General features: G+C 49.5%; 3 protein-coding genes and 1 pseudogene across 3 annotated transcripts; 2 read left to right on the top strand and 2 right to left on the bottom strand.

Annotated features, from left to right (window-relative positions):
- The first annotated feature begins 1930 nt into the window (after positions 1-1930).
- LOC139020254 (U1 spliceosomal RNA) lies at positions 1931-2118 on the top strand (annotated as a pseudogene).
- Positions 2119-4185: 2067 nt separating this feature from the next.
- On the top strand, positions 4186-8697 carry MOGS (mannosyl-oligosaccharide glucosidase). Its single transcript, XM_070429530.1, has 4 exons — positions 4186-4778; positions 4960-5177; positions 6313-6509; positions 6755-8697. The coding sequence occupies exons 1-4, from the start codon at positions 4427-4429 to the stop codon at positions 8496-8498; spliced, it is 2511 nt and encodes an 836-aa protein (XP_070285631.1). The 5' UTR covers positions 4186-4426; the 3' UTR covers positions 8499-8697.
- Positions 8698-8870: 173 nt separating this feature from the next.
- On the bottom strand, positions 8871-11217 carry WBP1 (WW domain binding protein 1). The gene is made up of 4 exons (XM_070429532.1): positions 11055-11217; positions 10017-10119; positions 9712-9888; positions 8871-9538 (listed from the first exon to the last, which is right to left on the bottom strand). Exons 1-4 carry the CDS (start codon positions 11121-11123, stop codon positions 9078-9080), a joined length of 810 nt encoding a protein of 269 aa, XP_070285633.1. The 5' UTR covers positions 11124-11217; the 3' UTR covers positions 8871-9077.
- Positions 11218-11791: 574 nt separating this feature from the next.
- On the bottom strand, positions 11792-14183 carry INO80B (INO80 complex subunit B). The gene is made up of 5 exons (XM_070429531.1): positions 14076-14183; positions 13649-13841; positions 13322-13440; positions 12996-13165; positions 11792-12400 (listed from the first exon to the last, which is right to left on the bottom strand). The coding sequence occupies exons 1-5, from the start codon at positions 14131-14133 to the stop codon at positions 11870-11872; spliced, it is 1071 nt and encodes a 356-aa protein (XP_070285632.1). The 5' UTR covers positions 14134-14183; the 3' UTR covers positions 11792-11869.
- Positions 14184-19650: the final 5467 nt, after the last annotated feature.

The raw sequence follows: 19650 nt of genomic DNA, 5'->3' as shown, positions 1-19650 counted from the left end.
CTCCCTTATCCTTTTCTCTCTGAAATCAACAAAGATATATATATATATATATATATATATATATATATATATATATATTTTTTTTTTTTTTTTTAAGGGGTGCTATCTACAAAGGACTGGTTTTTTCCCTCCCCCTTTAAAAAAAGAAAACTACCATAAGACAGTATAGTGTAGTAAAGATCCTGAATGCCCGAGGTTGAACTTCCAGCTTTACTCTTAAGTAGCTGTGTAACTTTTAGACAGATTACTCTCAGTGCCTCTTTCTTCTTTTGTAAAATAATAATGCCTACCTCCTAAGACTATTGAGAGGATTAAAGAACTGACATCTGTTAACACCTAGAACATGATTGGGAATGAACTAAGTGCTATGTAAGAGGCCTGTTGTCCTATTCTATGTATACCATGAGAAGGCAGGGTTCTTTGGAAAAGACATTAATGCCAGGGAAAATAGAAGACAGCAGGAAAAGAGGAAGACCAAGTATAAGGTGAATTGACTCCATAAAAGAAGCCATAGGCATGAGTTTCCAGGAGTTGAGCAGGGCTGTTGAGGATAGGACACTGGGGACAAAACTCATTTATGGCTTGCCAGGAGTCTGAGCGGACTCAATGTCATGTAATACACAAGAAGCTTTACACTACAGTCAAAGTTACAGCCTAGATTTGAATTTCCCAGCTCTAGTTAATTGGCTATTACCTTTGGCCACTCTTAAGCACTCCTTATTTTTTAAATGAGATGGTTCAAACATTGTTGTAAACATGAACTTTAGGTTCGGGCTGTTTCCTCTGTCCCCAGCACCTTGTATAGTGCCTGATATAGTGTGTACAATAAACATTTGTTGGATTTACAAATATTTAGTATCTACCTTGTGCCTATAACTTTCATTAGTACTAAGATACAAAGATGAATAATAAAACTCAGGTATCTAATAAATGCTATAATAGAGATGTGGACCAGGTGCGTTGGTAGTAAAAAAGACAGGACTGACCATTGGGTTTGGTTTAAAGGTGATTTTTTTGGTGTTAATCCTCACCTGAAGATATTTTTTTCCCCATTTATTCTTAGAGTGGAAGGGAGGGGGAGAGATGGAGAGAGAGAAACATCAATATGAGAAAGACACATCAATTGGTTGCTTCTTGCACATGTGCCTTGACTGGGCCTGGGAATCGAGCCTGCAACTGAGGTACATGCCCTTGACGGAAATGAACCTGAGACCTTTCAGTCTGAGGGCCAACCCTCTAACTCAGTGGTTGCCAACTGGTGGTCCGCAGACCACTGGTGGTTCGTGAGGTCCAAAAGGTTGGTGACCGCTGCTCTAACTACTGAGCCAAACTGGCTAAGGTAGAAGGTGATTTTTGAATGAGCAAAAAGTCTACCAGTGTAGGGTGGGAATGAACTAAGTGCTATGTAAGAGGCCTGTTGTCCTATTCTATGTATTCCATGAGAAGGCAGGGTTCTTTGGAAAAGACATTAATGCCAGGGAAAATTATAGTGAAATTGGAGTAGACATGCAACATAAAATATTTTATATAATGAGTTTCCATGAGAGGTGTGATAATAGCTAGAGTAGCATAAGGGTGTGGAGTAGGGTTTTTAAATGACAGGGATTTGTACTTTATGAAAATACCTTTTGTGGAGGAGAAACTGTTCCATGAGTGACTACTGCCCCACTGGCCAGCTAGATCCTGGTCAAAACACGTTGCTTCCTGAAAATCCCCCAGACTATCTGATCTACCTGTACCCTATGCCCCAGACATGCTGGTTCCCAGAAAGCACTGTTATCCTGCTCCAGACAAGTATACAAGGCATTTCCCCCTTACCTGGGGTGGGTTACACCCCTTAGCGCCTGCCAAGTGGCATGGAGGATATTCCATGTTGTCTTTGCCACAAGGCACACCTCATAGGTAAATTCCCTTGATAAATTCTTGATGTATAGCTGCCTGGCAGGGGAGATACCATGATGACAAAGGTGGAGAAGGTGGTTTTCCCAGGGTGAGGCTTATCCATTGCGCTCCAGATATGCTGACCCCTGCAGTTTCCTCAAATGTGGGAAATCCAACTGCAAAAGTTTTCGTAGTGGGAGCCTAAAAATTAAATTCAATGGAATGATGGAGCTTTCCATCTATCAGCCCCAGGAAATTTTAACGCCTTTTATGCTGAGCTGTTGGTTACAAATAAGTGACTGAATCTAAGTTGCATTCTGAACCACCATCAAATGTAATAATTGACTCTTCTAGGTCAAACTGAAGTGCTCCTATCTACAGCCTTCCCTAATCTGGACATAGGCAATCCTTTCCTTAAGCTCCGTTGCTTCCTGGGTTGTAGGAAAGGAAAAAAAAATGAATTCTCTAAGTGCATGCATCACCATTATGGTCCTTGTAGGGTTCCTCTAGGAAGATAAGGAATCATAGACTGAGTGGGTCACTGAAAGACACTGCTGGAACAGATCTCAGGCTTCCTCTGGGTCCACTTTAACCCCCTCCTACTAGGAAAGTGGGCAAAATGATCCAGTTTGATTCAGATACACCTGGGTTCCAAGCTAGCCACTTCCTATCTCTGTGACCAGGGCCAAATTATTTGAACTTTCTAAGCCACAGCTTTCAGCCACCAGATTGGGTCATGATGATGAAACCTAGGGTCATTACGACTTCGATTAAATTTAGTTTTAAATCCTAGCCCTAGAAATAATACCAATCTCTCCATATACAGAGTTGGGCAAAAGTAGGTTTACAGTTGTACATATGGAAAACAATACAATAATTAAATAATAATACAAGAATAAACTTTCACATATTCACAACTGTGAATATTCCTCAGAGACCTAGCCTGTTCCCCATTATCAACATCCCCTTCTCCCCCCACCTCCAAGGCAGCAAAAGACAGTAGCTCAGATGACTAATAGTCACATGGTCCAGACCTCTGGCAGGCTAGATAACATTGATAGAGATTTATTTTTTAATTAAAATTTTTATTTTATTTTTAAAATACTTCTTTAGCCCTCACTGGTTTGGCTCGGTGGATAGAGCATCGGCTTCAGACTGAAGGGTCCCGGGTTCGATTCTAGTCAAGGGCACATGCCCGGGTTGCGGGCTCAATCCTCAGTATGGGGCGTGCAGGAGGCAGCCGATCAGTGATTCTCTCTCATCATTGATGTTTCTCTCTCTCCCTCTCCCTTCCTCTCTGAAATTAATAAAAATATATTTAAAAAATAAAATACTTTATTGTTAAAAGTATTACATATGTCCCCTTTTCCCCCATCCCCCTCCCCGCTAAATTTTTATTTTAGAGAGAGGAAGGGAGAAACATGGACCTGTGAGAGAAACATCAATGGGTTGCCTCCCACACACACACCCCCACCAGGAATGGAACCCACAACCTGGGTGTATGCCCTGACTGGGAATTGAACCTGCCACCTTTTGGTGTATGGGACAACACTCCAACCAAGTGAGCTAGGGCAAGATAACATCTTGACCTAAGTTATCTTTCAGCAGCTGAGTCCTAAGGTGGAGCACTCTCTGACTGCTTTCCCATGAAACCACACAGAGGGACCTGGCAACACACCTCAGCTGCCCTCAAGACCTATAGAAGCCCTAGCCGGTTTTGCTCAGTGGATAGAGCGTCGGCCTTTGGACTGAAGGGTCCCAGGTTTGATTCTGGTCAAGGACACGTTCCTGGGTTGCGGGCTCAATCCCCAGCAGGGGGCACGCAGGAGGCAGCCAATCAATGGTTCTCTCTCATCATTGATGTTTCTTTCTCCCTCTCTGAAATCAATAAAAAAAATACTTTTAATTAAAAGAGAAAAAGAAAAAAAAGAAACATCAATGATGAGAGAGAACCATTGATTGGCTGCCTCCTGCACGCTCCCTACTGGGGATCGAGCCCGCAACCCAGGCATGTGCCCTTGACCTGAATCTAACCTGGGACCCTTCAGTCCGCAGGCCCACGCTCTATCCACTGAGCCAGACCAGCTAGAGCTGTTCCTAGTTTTGAATGATAACTTCCCAGTTCTCTCCAGCAGTGTGGGAGTCTTCCCCTGCATCAGGAGGTCACCAGTTGGATTCCTGGTCAGAGCATACGCTAACACTCGGGATAGCAAATATATAATAAATATATTTAAGGGAGCCTAATGGGAGATTTTTTTTTTTTTTCTACTAGCCTGTGGACTTCGTGAGGATACCAAATAAACGTTAATCCAGTAGACACGGTTCAGGAGACCCAACGCGTGCCACACCGACATGCCAGTTCCGGGCTAGGGAACTTAAGCTGACGTGCGGGGCGGGACTTCCGGCGAGAGGCGGAAGCGGAACAGGAGGTGCAGCGTACAGATGAGTGGCCGCCTGAGCGCTACGCTGGAGCTGGGGAGGAGAGGCCGGACGCAGGTTCTTGGCCGCCCCTCGAAGCTCTCGCGACGCCGACCTCCGTGCCAGAATGGCTCGGGGCGAGCGGCGGCGCCGCGGCGCGCCGACAGATGGAGCGCGGGTGGCGGAGGGGGCGGCTCGGGGCGGCCCCGCGCGACGGGAAAGCCGGGGCGGCGTGGCCCGGGGCACGGTCGCGGCAGCAGTTTTGGTCATCGTGGTGCTGCCTCTGGCCCTGACCCTGTCGGGAAGCTGGCTGCTGGCGTGGCACCGTGCGCGGCGGGCGGTCACGCTGCACTCGGCGCCCCCGGCGCTGCCTCCCGACTCTTCTAGCCCCGCCGTGACCCCCGACCTCTTCTGGGGCACCTACCGCCCTCACGTCTACTTCGGCATGAAGACCCGCAGCCCGCAGCCCCTCCTCACCGGTAACCGGGCCCCGGCGGGCAGGCAAGCGGAGTCTTCATCTGGGCGCCCCAGCTGTCCTCCAGAGCAAGGGTGGGGAGGAGCGGACCAGGAGAGTTCAGAGGAGGGATGACCCTGCAGTCCTCGTAGACACAGAGGGACAGGGGCGCTGCTCTCTGACTGACGTGGCCATTCTACCCCCAGGACTGATGTGGGCACAGCATGGCACCACCCCTAAGCTCAGGCACACGTGTGAGCAGGGGGACGGCGTGGGTCCCTATGGCTGGGAGTTCCACGACGGCCTCTCCTTCGGGCGGCAGCACATCCAGGATGGGGCCTTAAGGCTCACCACTGAATTCGTCAAGAGACCCGGGGGTCAGCACGGAGGGGACTGGAGCTGGAGAGTGACTGTAGAGCCTCAGGTCAGGGCCTCAGGGCACCCTTCCCCAGCCCAGACTCCCTCCATTCTTCCTTGGCTGCCAGCAGTGCAGTACGAAGTGGGGGGTGACAGCTGGAGCTGGGTCTGGCCATCTGGCTTGGATCTGGTTGCCTGAAACACTTGCCTGTAAGACCACCTGTATTTACAATTCCTAAGCCTTGGTTTCCTTTCTGTGAAATGGAGATAAAAATAGCACCTAACACAGGGTTGTAAGAATTCAAGGAAATAATATGTAGAGTTCTCAGCATAATACATGGCACAGAAATACTCATTATTTCCCAGAGAACTCTGCGCAGGGATCTTTAACTCACCCCACTGGGTGTTGACCCTCAACACCGCCAGATAAGTCAAACCTCGTTTCTCCAACAACTTCCTCTCCAACAATTCGGTTCTCAACCAAGTTGTTCACAGAAAAAAATGTCTTGGTTGTCAAACCAAACTTTGGTTTTGGATCTGACAACCCTCTTGTGCTGATACCTCAGCGTGACAAAAAGCGTCTCTCAGGCAACAAAGGAGAGAATGCTTTTGTAGCTGGTGAAATTAACGATTAGCACAATTTTAAAACATAGAGACCATCAAGAGTGCTAATGTTGCTAAGGGTGTGAAAGAAACAACGATCATAGGCAATTGAAGAGGTAGAAAAACTGTTGATTTAGATAAAGGAAAAGCAGTTAGCCAGTGACAGCCATTTTCGGAGGTGGTGATATATGAACAAAGATGCTGTATGCTGACCTGAGAGACATCCCTGGACCGAATGCTAAAAGTGATTCATTTAAGGCTGGTAGGGGGTAAATTTGAGAAAAGAAGTGTTTGCTTATATATTACACAGTACATTAGACATGTGCTGTATATAAGAAAGGTTAAAACGGGATCTTTGGGGGTCTGGAATGGATTAATTCCATTTACATGATTTCTACTGGGTAAAATGATTCGATTTTCCAACAAATCGCTTTTCGAACAGCCTTCTGGAACGAATTAAGTTCGAGAACCAAGGTTCCACTGTATATGTTGTTTCTCATGTTGCTCTGACCTGGTGTCCCTTTCCCTCACTAAGTGTGATTCTCAAGAGAGAATGTAAATCTAATGCAATGCTTTTTCTGTCCTCCTTGGTCATCTAGGCCTCAGGTACCTCTGCCCTCCCTTTGGTGTCCCTGTTCTTCTATGTGGTGACAGATGGCAAGGAAGTCCTAGTGCCAGAGGTTGAGGCTAAGGGGCAGTTGAAGTTCATCAGTGGGCACTCCAGTGAACTTGGTGACTTCCGTTTTACACTTCTGGCACCAACCAGTCCAGGGAATACTACTCCCAAGTATGGCAGGTAACTGGGGTGGGGGGAGAGTGTGGGGGTGGTGGTGGGGGTGGTAGGGATGCTAACTTAGCTTGGTTTCCATCTCTTCTACTCTGCCCTCTTTCCACCCGTTATTTCCCTTCACACCAGACTCCATGCCCCCTACTTTGTCAAGACCTTGCCATCCTAACTCCTGATCACATCATATTTCTTTATAATCCCTTCTACTTCTCCCCTCCTGAATAATATTTCCTATTTGTCTTCTTCCCTTCAAGCTACAATGTCTTCTGGTCCTCCAACCCAGGACTTCCCTTGCTGACAGAGATGGTGAAGAGTCGCCTAAATGGCTGGTTTCAGCATCGGCCCCCAGGGGCTTCCCCTGAACGCTACCTTGGCTTGCCAGGATCCCTGAAGTGGGAGGACAGAGGCCCGAGTGGGCAAGGACAGGGACAAGGGCAGTTCCTGATACAACAGGTGACAGTGAAAGTCCCCTTTTCTGTGGAGCTGGTGTTTGAATCTGGCAGTGCCCAGGCGGGAGGAAACCAAGCCCTGGGGCAGCTGGCAGGCAGCCTGCTGACCCAGGCCCTGGAGAGCCATGCTGAAGCCTTTAGAGAGCGCTTTGAGAAGACCTTCCAGTTACAGAAGAAGGGCTTGAGCCCTGAGGAGCAAGCTTTGGGTCAAGCTGCCCTCAGCGGTCTCCTTGGTGGGATTGGCTACTTCTATGGGCAGGGTCTTGTGTTGCCAGACATGAAGGTGGAGGGATCTGAGCAGAAGGTGGCCCCGGCCCTCTTTCCACCTGTCCCTCTTTTTACAGCAGTGCCCTCCCGGTCATTCTTCCCACGAGGCTTTCTCTGGGATGAGGGCTTTCACCAGCTACTGGTCCAGCGATGGGATCCCCGCCTCACCCGGGAGGCCCTAGGCCACTGGCTGGGGCTACTCAATGCTGATGGGTGGATTGGGCGGGAGCAGGTGCTGGGGGATGAGGCCCGAGTCCGGGTACCCCCAGAATTCCTGGTGCAACGGGCAGCCCATGCCAACCCCCCAACCCTGCTTTTGCCTGTAGCCCACATGCTGGAGGGTAACGATCCTGCCGACTTAGCCTTCCTCCGCAGGGCCTTCCCCCGCCTGCATGCCTGGTTCTCCTGGCTTCATCAGAGCCAGGCAGGGCCAGTGCCACTGTCTTACCGCTGGCGGGGTCGGGACTCGGCCTTGCCAACCCTATTGAATCCCAAGACACTGCCTTCAGGGCTGGATGATTATCCCCGTGCTTCGCACCCTTCTGCCACTGAACGGCACCTGGACCTGCGGTGCTGGGTGGCACTGGGGGCCCGTGTGCTGGTGCAGCTAGCAGAGCAGCTGGGAGAGGCTGAGGCAGTTGCAGAGCTGGGCCCGCTGGCTGCCTCACTGGGGGCAGAGGAGATCCTGGATGAGTTACACTGGGCCCCAGAGCTAGGAATCTTTGCAGACTTTGGGAACCACACAAAAGCAGTGCATCTGAAGCCTCGTCCCCCTCATGGGCTGGTTCGGGTGGTGGGCCGGCCCCACCCTCGCTTGCAGTATGTGGATGCCTTGGGCTATGTCAGTCTTTTCCCCTTGTTGCTGCGGCTGCTGGACCCCCACTCATCCCGCCTTGGGCCACTGCTGGATGTTCTAGCTGACAGTCGCCATCTCTGGAGCCCCTTTGGTTTACGCTCCCTTGCAGCCTCCAGCCCCTTTTACGGCCAGCGCAATTCAGAGCATGATCCTCCCTACTGGCGAGGAGCTGTGTGGCTCAATGTCAACTACCTGGCCTTAGGGGCCCTCCACCACTATGGGCATCTCAAGGGTCCTCACCAAGCCCGTGCTGCCAAGCTCCACAGTGAGCTCCGTGCCAATGTGGTGGGCAATGTGTTGAGGCAGTATCAGGCCACAGGTTTCCTGTGGGAGCAGTACAGTGACCGGGATGGGCGGGGCATGGGCTGCCGCCCTTTCCAGGGTTGGACCAGCCTTGTTTTACTGGCCATGGCTGAAGACTACTAAAGGGAGAGTGGGAGGGGAGTGAGGTCCCTGTGCCACTCTGGACTAGAGGGACCAGGTCTCTAACTTCTGCCCCCAACCCTCAGATACCAGTGCTCCAAACCCTCATCTCAGGTGTCTCCTCATTATCATCCCACACAACCCAGGGGTGAATGTGAATTCAGAGTCTATTTTTCTAAATAAATTGGGAAACCATGCCAAATTATTGTATTTGCCAGCTTTGCCTGACCAAGAGGTCTTAGCTCAGTCCAGGCCTTAGGGCTGCCTCCTATCCTTCAGGGAAGCTAGGAAAGGTGGCCATTACCTGTCCCCTCCAAGTCCATTCAGGTACAATGAAGTGAGTTGAGCACTAGACCACCCAAGTCCACAAGCAACTGGTTCACATCTCTTTAATGAGATCAAAGGCTCCTGTGTATGTCACTGGGGGTAGAGCTAGCACAGTCCCCCAAACATGGCCCCTGTCCCAGGACTCCAGCCTTTTCAGGCAGATTCTAGGAAGGCAGGGAGAGGCCGAGAACTCCAGGAGTTGGAACCAGGGCTGTTTCTAGTGGGCAAGCAACCAACCCATCCTCCTAAAACTGCTTATGGGATGCCCCCTTCACTGGTAGCCAGCCCCATAGAAGAAACTTGGGGTATGGGGTCTAGGGACAGTGTACACGGGGGACAGTCCCCCAGATCTGGCTGAATAGCACTAGCCTTAGCCTCCTTGACTGGCTCACCCTCACTGGAGTCAGGACAAGGGCACAGCTCGATGCCAGAGTCACCAGTCAGGCGGCGATAGCGGCAAGAGGGGGGTGTGGGGGCAGGGCTCACCCCTGCCCCAGGCTCACCCTCCTGATGAGGGGGGGCACTCTGGTGGGAGGAAACACCTTCCACATTTGTTCCCTCGAAGTGGGCAGGGCAGCTAGAAGTGGAGGAGCAGCAGGTACATTCCCTGGAAGCAGTCAAGGGGCAGCCTGGGACCGCAGTGTAAGGAGGTGGTGGTGTGCCCGGGCGGTGAACCACATCCTCATAGGCTGGGGGTTTGAAGGCGCTGAGGAGGCCTGCAGGAAAGAATGGCATAGTTGGTTGAAGACAACCAGGGATGAGGTGGTGGTCTCTTTACTGTTAGGGAAAAGTGTGCTTTGAAATGTCTGAAAACAAAATGTGGGGATAATTCAGGGTCCTCATTGGGGAGGAGCCACTGGTAGTGAGCCCAGAGCCTCAAGTCACTCACGAAGGTCAAGCAGTGAACTGGTAGGAACAGGGCCAGCCCCATGGCATGCCCCGTGGTAGGCCAACAAGTTGATCTCACGCTGCCGCTGCTGTTGCTGCAGCCGGAGTTTAGCTCGTCGATGTCGGAAGGCGCAACAGCAGCTAAAGAGGATGAGGACAGTCCAGAGCAGCCAGAACCCTGCAGGGGGATGAAGAGGAAGAGTCTCAGATACCTCCCATGCAAAGAAGGGTCCTTGAAGGCTAGAATTCTGAGGTCCAAGGGAGGGTGGGCAGAAGGACCCGAGAACAGCCCCCACAGAGACTCACACCAGAGCTCATAGTAGTAGGTGCAGCAGCCAGTCTCCCCGCAGCAGTGGCCACTCTCACAGAGGTAGGGCTGGTTGTTCACTCCTGGGCAAACCTCTCGAAGCTGGGAGCAAGGAGGCACTTGGCACCAAGGGAGATTCTAGCCCAAGGCACTCTTCACCCCCACACCCAGCCCCTGCATGCACATCCACAAGCCCACCCTGTGAACCAAGTGGAGCACAGATCTATGAGGAGGCAAGAGTGATGCTGAGATTAGTGTTCAAATGTCTGAAGGGCTGTCAACATGAAGAGGATTTGGAATAGCAAAAATCAGCCTGGAGAACAAGATGAAGATGTGAACACAGAGGCAGATTTCAGCTCTGCATATAGACTGGCCCCAGGGCATTTTCTGGTAACAGGGTGTTTGGGCAGAAGCCAGAAGATAGAGCAATCTCAAAATCTCAGACAATGGGTAAAGGGTTTAAAGTAATTTCCAACGCTAAGACGCTTTCATCATCCCCCATGGTCTGCCATTCCCCATCCCCAAGGTGGACCTTTCCACCCCTGAGTCTCAGACTTCCTAGGATAGAGGAGGGACAGTGTGAGACCCAGAGCAGTGCTCCCAACTAGGTGGGATTGCTGTGGATGATAAAGGATGGCATCCAGGGTGCAAGTCTGGGTTCCAGCTCTTCTCCAAATTGCTCCCTCAAGAGAAGACGCTATTGGACTCTGTTGTGACAATAGGCACACAGAAAAGCAACACAAATAACTGTTGCAAGACAGGGAGCCTCCCTGGGGCCTCACTATGCCTCTGGTCACTGGAGAGTCACTGTAAGCTCCCATTGCAGCCATGGGATGGGTCTATGAGGCTGCAGGCAAAGTCAACTGCATCTACGTTACGAAGTTTAAACAAAGAATGAAAGGGACATATTTAGGAACTTCACAATACCTTTGGCTCCGTGAGTTCCTACCCACCCCCACCCCCCAAAAGAAAGGGACAGAAAAGGGGAAAGGGAAATAGATGGCTATCGGGCTATGCTTTTGGAGCTGATGGGATACCTGCTGTTGCGGCACCCGAAGTGCCCCCCAGGCCTCCTCGCTGCCGTTCCCGCTGCTGGCCCGAGCCATGCCTCCACCTACAGCCCCCTGAAGACTACAGCCTCCTCTACTGCCAGCCGCCCCGCCCCTGCCACCTCTGCCGCCACCGCCATGGTCCCTGCCCGGCCCATCTCCGCTGCCGCCACCATCACTCCGCGGCCGGAGCTCCCATCCGGGGAGAGCTCTGCCAACTAGGAGCCAGGTTGCTCCGTCCTACCAATCAGCATCGCCCTCCGGCGAACGGGCCAATAGGGTCGGATCGGAGGCTTTTGCTGGTGACCAATCCACAGCAGCGCCCCTGCCACTCTCCCAGACAACAAGCGCTCTCCCAGACAAAGAGTGGGGTAAGGTTCGACCCACGGCCCTGACTGACAGCGACAATAGCCAACGTGGACAACAGAACAGGCTTCAAGTTGTCAACCAATGAACGGCCGCCCAGGAGAGCAAGCTTCCCTCTGATTGGCTTGAGTCCTGTTTCCTGGAATGACGCCAAAAGCCCGATCACGCCAGGTAATCCCGCTGGAAGAGGTGGGAGTCCCCAAAGTCGGCGGAGTCTGAGCACCAGCGGTCAGCCTTCCTGTGCCCGGGCTTGGTGGACGTTTCCGAGGCGTGAGCGCAGCTCTGATGGGGGCAATATGTGTGGACAGGGAATTGGCTTCCCTTACCCCATACACTCAATTCTGTAAATTCGGTACAAGTCGAGGCACCGGATAACATTTAATAAGGAAGACACTGAATCGGGCAGGGGAGAGGGTACAGAGTCCTGGTTACGGGCCTTAAGTAGCCAAAAGGGGGGACCCGGGGCCTTCGGGTCTCCCCAGGCGCATCTGCAGGTTGATGCGGTAGCACTGCAGGCTGCAGAGTGCCTGGCCCGTGCGGGAGCAGGCGTAGCGGCGCGGGTGCGGACAGCCAGGGACCGAACACCGCGGAGGAGGGCCAGGCGGGGGTGGCCGCTGAGACACTGGTGCGGGGGTGGGGACGCCAGGTGGGAAGGAAAGGGTGGAACCCTGTGCCCCGCTGCTGTAGCGCACCATGGGGGCCGGGGCCGCGGCCCGCCCTCCCCGCCGTTCCCCCCTCGCGGCCCCTCGGCCCCCACGCCCGCTGGGCGCTGCCGTCTTGGTGAGGCGCTCGATAGTCTGGTTCTTGTGCTCCTCCGCCCGCCGCGCCGCCTGCAGCCGCCTCTTACGAGCCCGCTCCTCGCGCTTCAGCAGCATCTCCTCGGTGAGGGCGGGGGCCGGGCAGCCCGTAGCCACAGGCAGCGGCAGCATCGGGGAAGGCTGACTCTGCGCCTTCTGGAGCATAGCTCGCTGGGGAGAGACAGGTGGTGTCAGAAAATGGAGAAGCGAGGTCTGCAGGAAGGGCCAGCAAGGGTCACAAGGAGCGCGGGCCTTGGGAGGAGGGTGGGAGGAGTGCCCTTTCCAGGAGCCCTTACTACTGCCTCCTCCCCCCGGGTCTCCAGACTTTCAGCTTTAGGTCCTTGACTCGCAAGGGGAAAAGTATTAGTAATGTTGCCTGCCTGCCCTGGGTACCAAATTCTCTGCACCATATTTCTGAGGATTTTTGTTTGTTGTTAAATCTTTATCTCATTGAAGCATCCATTAGATAAGTGCTTAATTCCTGAAAAGCTCCTCTGGCACTGGAAATGTTAGCTCTTCAAAGAGGTCTTCCCTCCCTATCTAATGTTTCTTTCCTAACACTTTGTTTCATCACCCTATTTTTTTTTAAATAAACTTAACTGCTTTTTAAAATTATTTCCTTATTTACCTACACACACGAATACCAGCTCCATGAGAACAGAAAAGTGTCTTTTCTCCATCAGTGATTGCCCAATGCCCAGCAAAGTTCTCGGGACATGGAAGGTCCTCTCTAAATATCTGGTAAGTGAAGAATGAACCAATTTACCTGTCGAGCAGTGAGCAGCCGTTCGTTGATCTCCTTCTTGAGATCCCCATTGTCATCTAGCTCCCCCTTCTCCAGGGCATCCAGCCACCTCTGTTCCTCCTCTTCCTCCTGACCCCCTAAGTCCCCCGACAAATCTCGAAGTGGGGAGGGGGACAAATTACTATCTTCATCTGGAGAGATAAAAGTAGAATTGTTCAGGTGGGGCACCCGAATGTGGCCAAGTTAGTACTGGAACACTCAAAATTCCCTCCCTCCTCAGAAGTAACCTTCTCCCTTTCATCAGGTATAATGAGGAACCCTTTTCCCCACCTCCAGCTCCTTCTCACCCAGCCAGGCACGGTACTGCTCAAGGGGGACTCCTTCCATTGGTTCCTCTTCATTGTCCACAACCATAAGGGGAGAGGGGGACCGGGGCCCCTCAGGGATCACAGTGAAGGTAGGAACACTGCAGAGAAGCAACACCACTCTGTAAGCGGGGCCAGTATCTTCCTTGCGCTCAGGAGCTACCTCCAGCTGTCCCCACACCCTCTATGTTCTTCCTGGGCCCCCAAGTCACCGTGTCCATTCTATCTTCTGGAAAGCCCAGCCAGCGTCTCTTTTCTTTGCCTCCTTCTAAAGTTCCCCAAGTAAAACCTTGGTTCCCTTGGCCTCACCTCTTGGTGCCCAGGACCTGCCCACCCAGCTTGATTTTGAGTTTGAGCTGGGGCTTGGCAGGAGACGGCTGCGTGGGCCCAGCTTCCTCTTCCTGATGGTGTTTTTTCTTGTGTTTCTTCTTGTGCTTCTTGTGCTTTTTCTTGTGCACTCCGTGGCCGTGGGCACCCGCCAGACTCAACTCCAGCGCCTCCCCTGCGGAAGGAGAGCCTGTCATCGGTGTGAGGCAGGAGTCGGGTAGTGAGAGCCCCGAAGAACCCAGTTTCCCTAAGGGCTCCCACTCTTCCCGCGGTACTCGCTGCTACCATGGCAACAGCCCCGCCTTCCTCCTCCCACCTGTGGCCAAGTACCTTGAAAGCTCCGAGAAGCGAGAAAGGAACTCCTTTTCTGCAAAGGAACTCCTAAGTTGCTTTATCGACCCGCGCTTACCTGGCTCAGGGGCCTCCATAGCCCCAGAGGTGCTCCCGCGCCGCCACAGCTTACTCATGGGTTCCTGCTAGGAAAGGGGGCTGGAAATGATCAGGGAACAGGCAGACATGCCTCTTCCGCCCCGCGGAAGAACCGATTCCAGCAAAATAACCGGTACTTCCGGTGCGTAGCAACCATGTTTGTGCGGGGTACACATTGACGCTAGATTCGTCCCTGAGAAACAACGATCCTCCCAACCAAAGTTCCGGCTCGGCTTTCCTTTCGTTCCGTCTCTCCGTGGCAGAACCGGTGCCAGCGCGGGCGGTATGACTATTACACTCCAGCGTCGTGAGCGTATGCTCCCGGCCAAGTTCGGGGCTAGGCAGTGAGGACACCAGGATGAATGTGAACACTCTCCTCTGCCTTCGAGGAGCTAGCTCATAGCTCGGTTGAGGAGAACATAACTAGGTTGCCCGCAAAACGGCAGAAGTGCTTAACAGCACAAGTCCTACGAGCAGTGCAAATACTTAGTGTTTAAGCCTAAATTCTCATCAGTAGGGAAATGGATAAATGAATTATGGTGCATCTGTGCAATGTGGGGCATCATGTTGCTAAAAAAAATTAAGAGTGATAAGTAATTGATAAGATTGACATGGAATGTAGATTCTAGTAGGCGATAGCATTGGAAACAATCTAAGTGTTCTCTAATGAAACACCAATATAAGTTGGTATATGGATTTGGCACATCCATACAATGAGAGGCTGTGTTGCTATTAAAAGAAACGAGGCCCCAGAAGGCTGCCCAAGAAACGGATGGGTGGCTGAAGGGAGGCTTGTTTTTCATAAAATACCCTGTTGTGCCTATTGAATTTTGCATGAAATGTGTATGTTTAAGCTAATTTAAAAAAACACAAGGTAGCTCTGTGTGTGTTGATATAGGAAATGAGCAAGTTTCAAGATGATGTGATTCCATTTAAAAGACATAATAACTCTGGCCGGTGTGGTTTAGTTGGTTGGGACTCACCCAGTGTAATAGAAGGTGGTGGGTTAGATTTCTGGTCAGATCCCGAGATCAGGAAGCAGCCATTTCACATCAGTGTTTCTCTCTCTTCCCCTCCCCCCCCCCCTCTCCCTCCGTTCCTCCCTCCCTCCCTCCCTCTCTCTCTCCCTCCTCTCTAAAAGTCAATTTAAAAAAATTTTAAAGACATAATATGCTACTATATACATAGAAAAAAAATCAAGGAATGTATGTTATCCTGTTAATGGTGCTTATCTTTAGAAGTTGGGGTCAGAGAACTTTCACTACCCAGATCTGTAAGGAATTTTCTTACAGCCAGTGTATATCACAATTATAATTAGAAAAAAATTACCACCTATATACATATATTTAAATATGTCTGAGATGTGTATCTGAACAAGGTAGCAGCAGTGAACAAAGAAAGAACTGATTCAAGAGATATTTCCTTGATAAAAATGAAAAGGAATCCATGAGCAATTATATATGGGAATTCAGTCAGGAAGAAGTCAATGTAATATAGTGATTGATATTTGTTAAACGTTTTTTATTGATTTTTAGAGAGAGAGGAATGGAGAGAGAAAGATAGATAGAAACATTGATCAAGGTCTGTTCCCAATCCTTTGAGGCTGGCTCTGCCACTCCTTAGCTACGTGACTTTGGCCAAATCAGACCTGATCAATGTTTCTATCTATCTTTCTTTCTATCTATCTTTGGGGGATCAAGCCCAAACCCCGTCATGTGCCCTGCAGGGAATAGAACCAGTGCTCAGATCTATGCTCAACCACTGAGCCACACCAGCTGGGCGGTGGTGATTAATATTAAGAGTAAGACAAGCCTCGTATCAAATCCCAGTTCTATCACTTGTTACTTATGTAACCTTGGACTCAAGGTTATTTAAGCTTTCTGAACCTCAGATTCCAGCTTTGTAAGATGGAATGAAGTAGGATCTATCTACTTCATAGGGCTTTTTCAAGGGGCAGAGCAAATCAAGAATGCAAAGTACCTAGGGTCGAATCTGGCACATAGATGTTCAATAAGCACACAACAATAAGAATAGTAAACAACAACATTTCTAGCCCAAATATTTTTGGGGAACAAGGTGTTTTAAGTAAAGATAATATAGGGACAGAAGCAAGTAAGAAGGGAAACATTTAGTGTTGCCTAAGATAAATTGTTTAATTAAGATATTATTTATTTATTTATTTTATATTTTTATTGATTTCAGAGAGGAAGGGAGAGGGAGAGAGAGATAGAAACCAGCTGCCTCCTGCACGCCCCCTACTGGGGATGGAGCCACAACCCGGGCATGTGCCCGTGACCAGAATCAAACCTGGGACCCTTCCGTCTGTAGGCCGACGCTCTACCCACTGAGCCAAACCGGCGAGGGCACCTAAGGTACATTTGAAGTGCCTGTGGGAATGCCCAAATAAGATGGACCACTGAGAGAAGAAGCCAGTGCAGAAGGTTGAGTGGTGGGTGTCATCAGCATTATAATGGTGGTCCCTAAAAGGCTGGGAACATAGGCATTCCAAAATGAGCAAGTAGATGGAGAGGAAAGGATTGGGAACAGACCTGAGTGGGCACCTGTCCTGGCTGGGCAGGCAGAAGGAGAAGAGACTATGTTGAGAAGAGGAGGTCAAGAGAGGGAAGAAAGGCATGCAAGGGCAAAGGGTATCGCCAGGGAAAGGCTATGATCAGCTGTGTACAGTTCTGCAAAGGGCAGGCTGAACTTTAAGAACAGGATACATTCTAGCAGGATGTGAGGACAATAGTCCTGTGTCACCAGAAGTTAAAATGAGGAGTCACCTGTAGTTAGAATTAGAGTTGATAACCTGCTTTTATATTCCTGCTCTCCCTTGATCCCCAGGGCAGCTCCCTAAGGAAGATGCTGCTGTTCCCTCATGAGGAAACTGAGGCTCAGAGAAGTTAAATAATTTGGCCAGAGTCACGTAGCTAAGGAGTGGCAGAGCCAGCCTCAAACTGAGGCTTCCTGACACTGGGTCCAGTGGTGTTTCCTCCACATCCTGATACCCTGCGGGGAGGAAATGGCGGCAGCAAGCAGCCACTGGCTTCATGACTTTGTTTTTAGTTTTGCTTTGTTTAGAGTGGCAGAGATTTGAGCATGTTTGTAGGCGGAAAGGAAAAACTTCTGCTGAAAGAGTTCTTGGCCTTATTTTTAAAATATAATTTATTTGGAAATAATTTCAAACTCACAGAAAAGTTTCAAGAAGAGTACAAAGAACTTTATCTCCTTAAGTAGATTGTTCCGTTGTTGACATATATACCATTTTCTCCTTTACCCCCGTTATCATTCCTTTTCTAATTAATCTGAGAACAAATTGTAGACATGATACTATTTCAACCTTAAATATTTCACTGTGTTTTTCTCAAAACAAGTACACTGTTCTACAACCTTGGGGCTGTTATGGGTTGGCTCAACGAGATAGACCACCGACTCAGAATTTAAATTTGAAAGCCTTTTATAGAGCTGGCCAGCTGACCACAGCACCTATCCCCCACTCTGGGAGATTCGGAGCATGTGGCTGAGATCAAGGGTGCAGTATGATCCTTTATAGCAAAACAGTGTTACCTTAGAAGTTCACAGAAAGTTCATAAGAACAAAGGGGGGGGGGGGTAAACAGAGTCACACCTGGCTGGAGCATATCATAACACATTGTTTTTCTAAGACACTCTAGCAATTTTTCTTCGATGGTTCCTAACCCTAATACAGTCCTTCTCCCTATCCTGACACAATCCCTCTCCATACGTCAGTCCCCGCTCCCAGCACATTCAATTTCTCATGTCTCATTTCCTCTCCTTAGCACATTTTGTAACATTCTGTAACCCTTCCATGGCACAGTCCCTCACCCTAGCACAGGGGCACCCTCCCAATCCGGAAATTAACATCGATACAGCACTGCTGTCTAACCCACAGACCCCGCTCAAATTTCACCAACTGCCCAATGTTATCTTTTCCTTTCTAGCCCAGAATCCAAATTCAGGATCATGCATTACTTTTACTTATCATGTCTCTGATCTGCTCCCCTCCCCCACCTTTTATTTATTTTATTTTATTTAAAAAAATATGTTTTTATTGTTTTCTGAGAGGAAGGGAGAGGGAGAGAGAGAAAGAAACATCAATGATGAGAGAGACACATTGATTGGTTGCCTCCTGCATGCGCCCCGACTAGGGCCAGGGATCTAGCCTGCAACCAAAGTACATGCCCTTGACTGGAATCGAACCCAGGATCTTTCAGTCCTCAGGCCTATGCTCTATTCATTGAGCCAAACTCGCCAGCCCCCACCCCCTTTAACATCGATACAGCATTTAATCAATATGTTTTTATTGATTTCAGAGAGAGGAAAGGAGAGGGAAAGAGGGATGCAAACATCAATGATGAGAATCATTGATCCGCTGCCTCCTGCATGCCTCCTATTTGGGGATTGAGCCTGCAATCCGGGCCTGTGCCCTGACCAAGAGTCGACCCATGACATCCTGGTTCATGGGTCAACACTCAACCACTGAACTACACTGGCCAAGCTCTTTGATATGCTTAATCTGGAACATTTCTTTTGTGTCCTTGGCGGTTATAGAGTACAGGCCTGTGATTCTGTAGGATGTCCCTCAACCTGGATCCATCTGGTATTTCATTATATCTTCTAGACCCATAACTTCTCAGTAGGAATACTACACAAAAAATGAGTATGGTGTGTTCTTTTCAGAGTATGGCCTCGGGAGGCCCATGATGTCAGCCTACCCCACTATTGATGATACTAAACTTGATCACCTGGTCAAGGCGGTATCTGTCACTTTTCTTCACTATAAAGTCACCATTTTCACCTTTGTAATTAATGAGTATTTTCTGGGGAAATACTCTGAAACTAATATGTGTTCTTCATCAAACCTCCACCTACCATGATAAGTAAAAGTAATGCATGGTCCTGAATTTGGATTCTGGGCTAGAAAGGAAAAGGTAACGTTGGGCAGTTGGTGAAATTTGAGCGGGGTCTGTGGGTTAGACAGCAGTGCTGTATCGATGTTAATTTCTGGATTGGGAGGGTGGCCCCAAGGTTGTAGAACAGTGCACTTGCTTTGAGAAAAACACTGAAATATTTAAGGTTGAAATAATATCATGTCTACAATTTGTTCTCAGATTAATTAGAAAACGAATGATAATGGGGTAAGGGAGAAAATGGTATATGTCAAGGCTTAGTATCCATTGATAAATACAGTATAAATCAACACACACTACTTTAACAATTGCCAAATGGTGTAATAATCTTTTTACTTTCATTATTCCATCTACTGTGAAGTTGGCATTCTGCTGTGAAGAAGAGCTTTCTCTTCTTACATTCATTTACATATGTATTTATTTATATCAGTAAGGATTCCTGTTTCAGTCAGCAGGTTGTAATACATTACCATCATTATTTTATGCTCAAATTTGTCTCCGATTTGTCAGTGGGCATTTCTTTAAGATGGCTTTTGTGTCCTTTTGACATGTCTCCATCATATTTTGAGCACTTTCTTTTACTTCCTTGCACTACAGAATGATTTGGGCTCATCTTGTACTTTCC

This window comes from Myotis yumanensis, unplaced genomic scaffold (genome assembly GCF_028538775.1).
Source record: "Myotis yumanensis isolate MYYU_CA2020_CCGP unplaced genomic scaffold, mMyoYum1.0.hap1 SCAF_11, whole genome shotgun sequence".
Classification (NCBI taxonomy): Eukaryota; Metazoa; Chordata; class Mammalia; order Chiroptera; family Vespertilionidae; genus Myotis; species Myotis yumanensis.
This window is presented reverse-complemented; position numbering and strand designations above follow the sequence as displayed.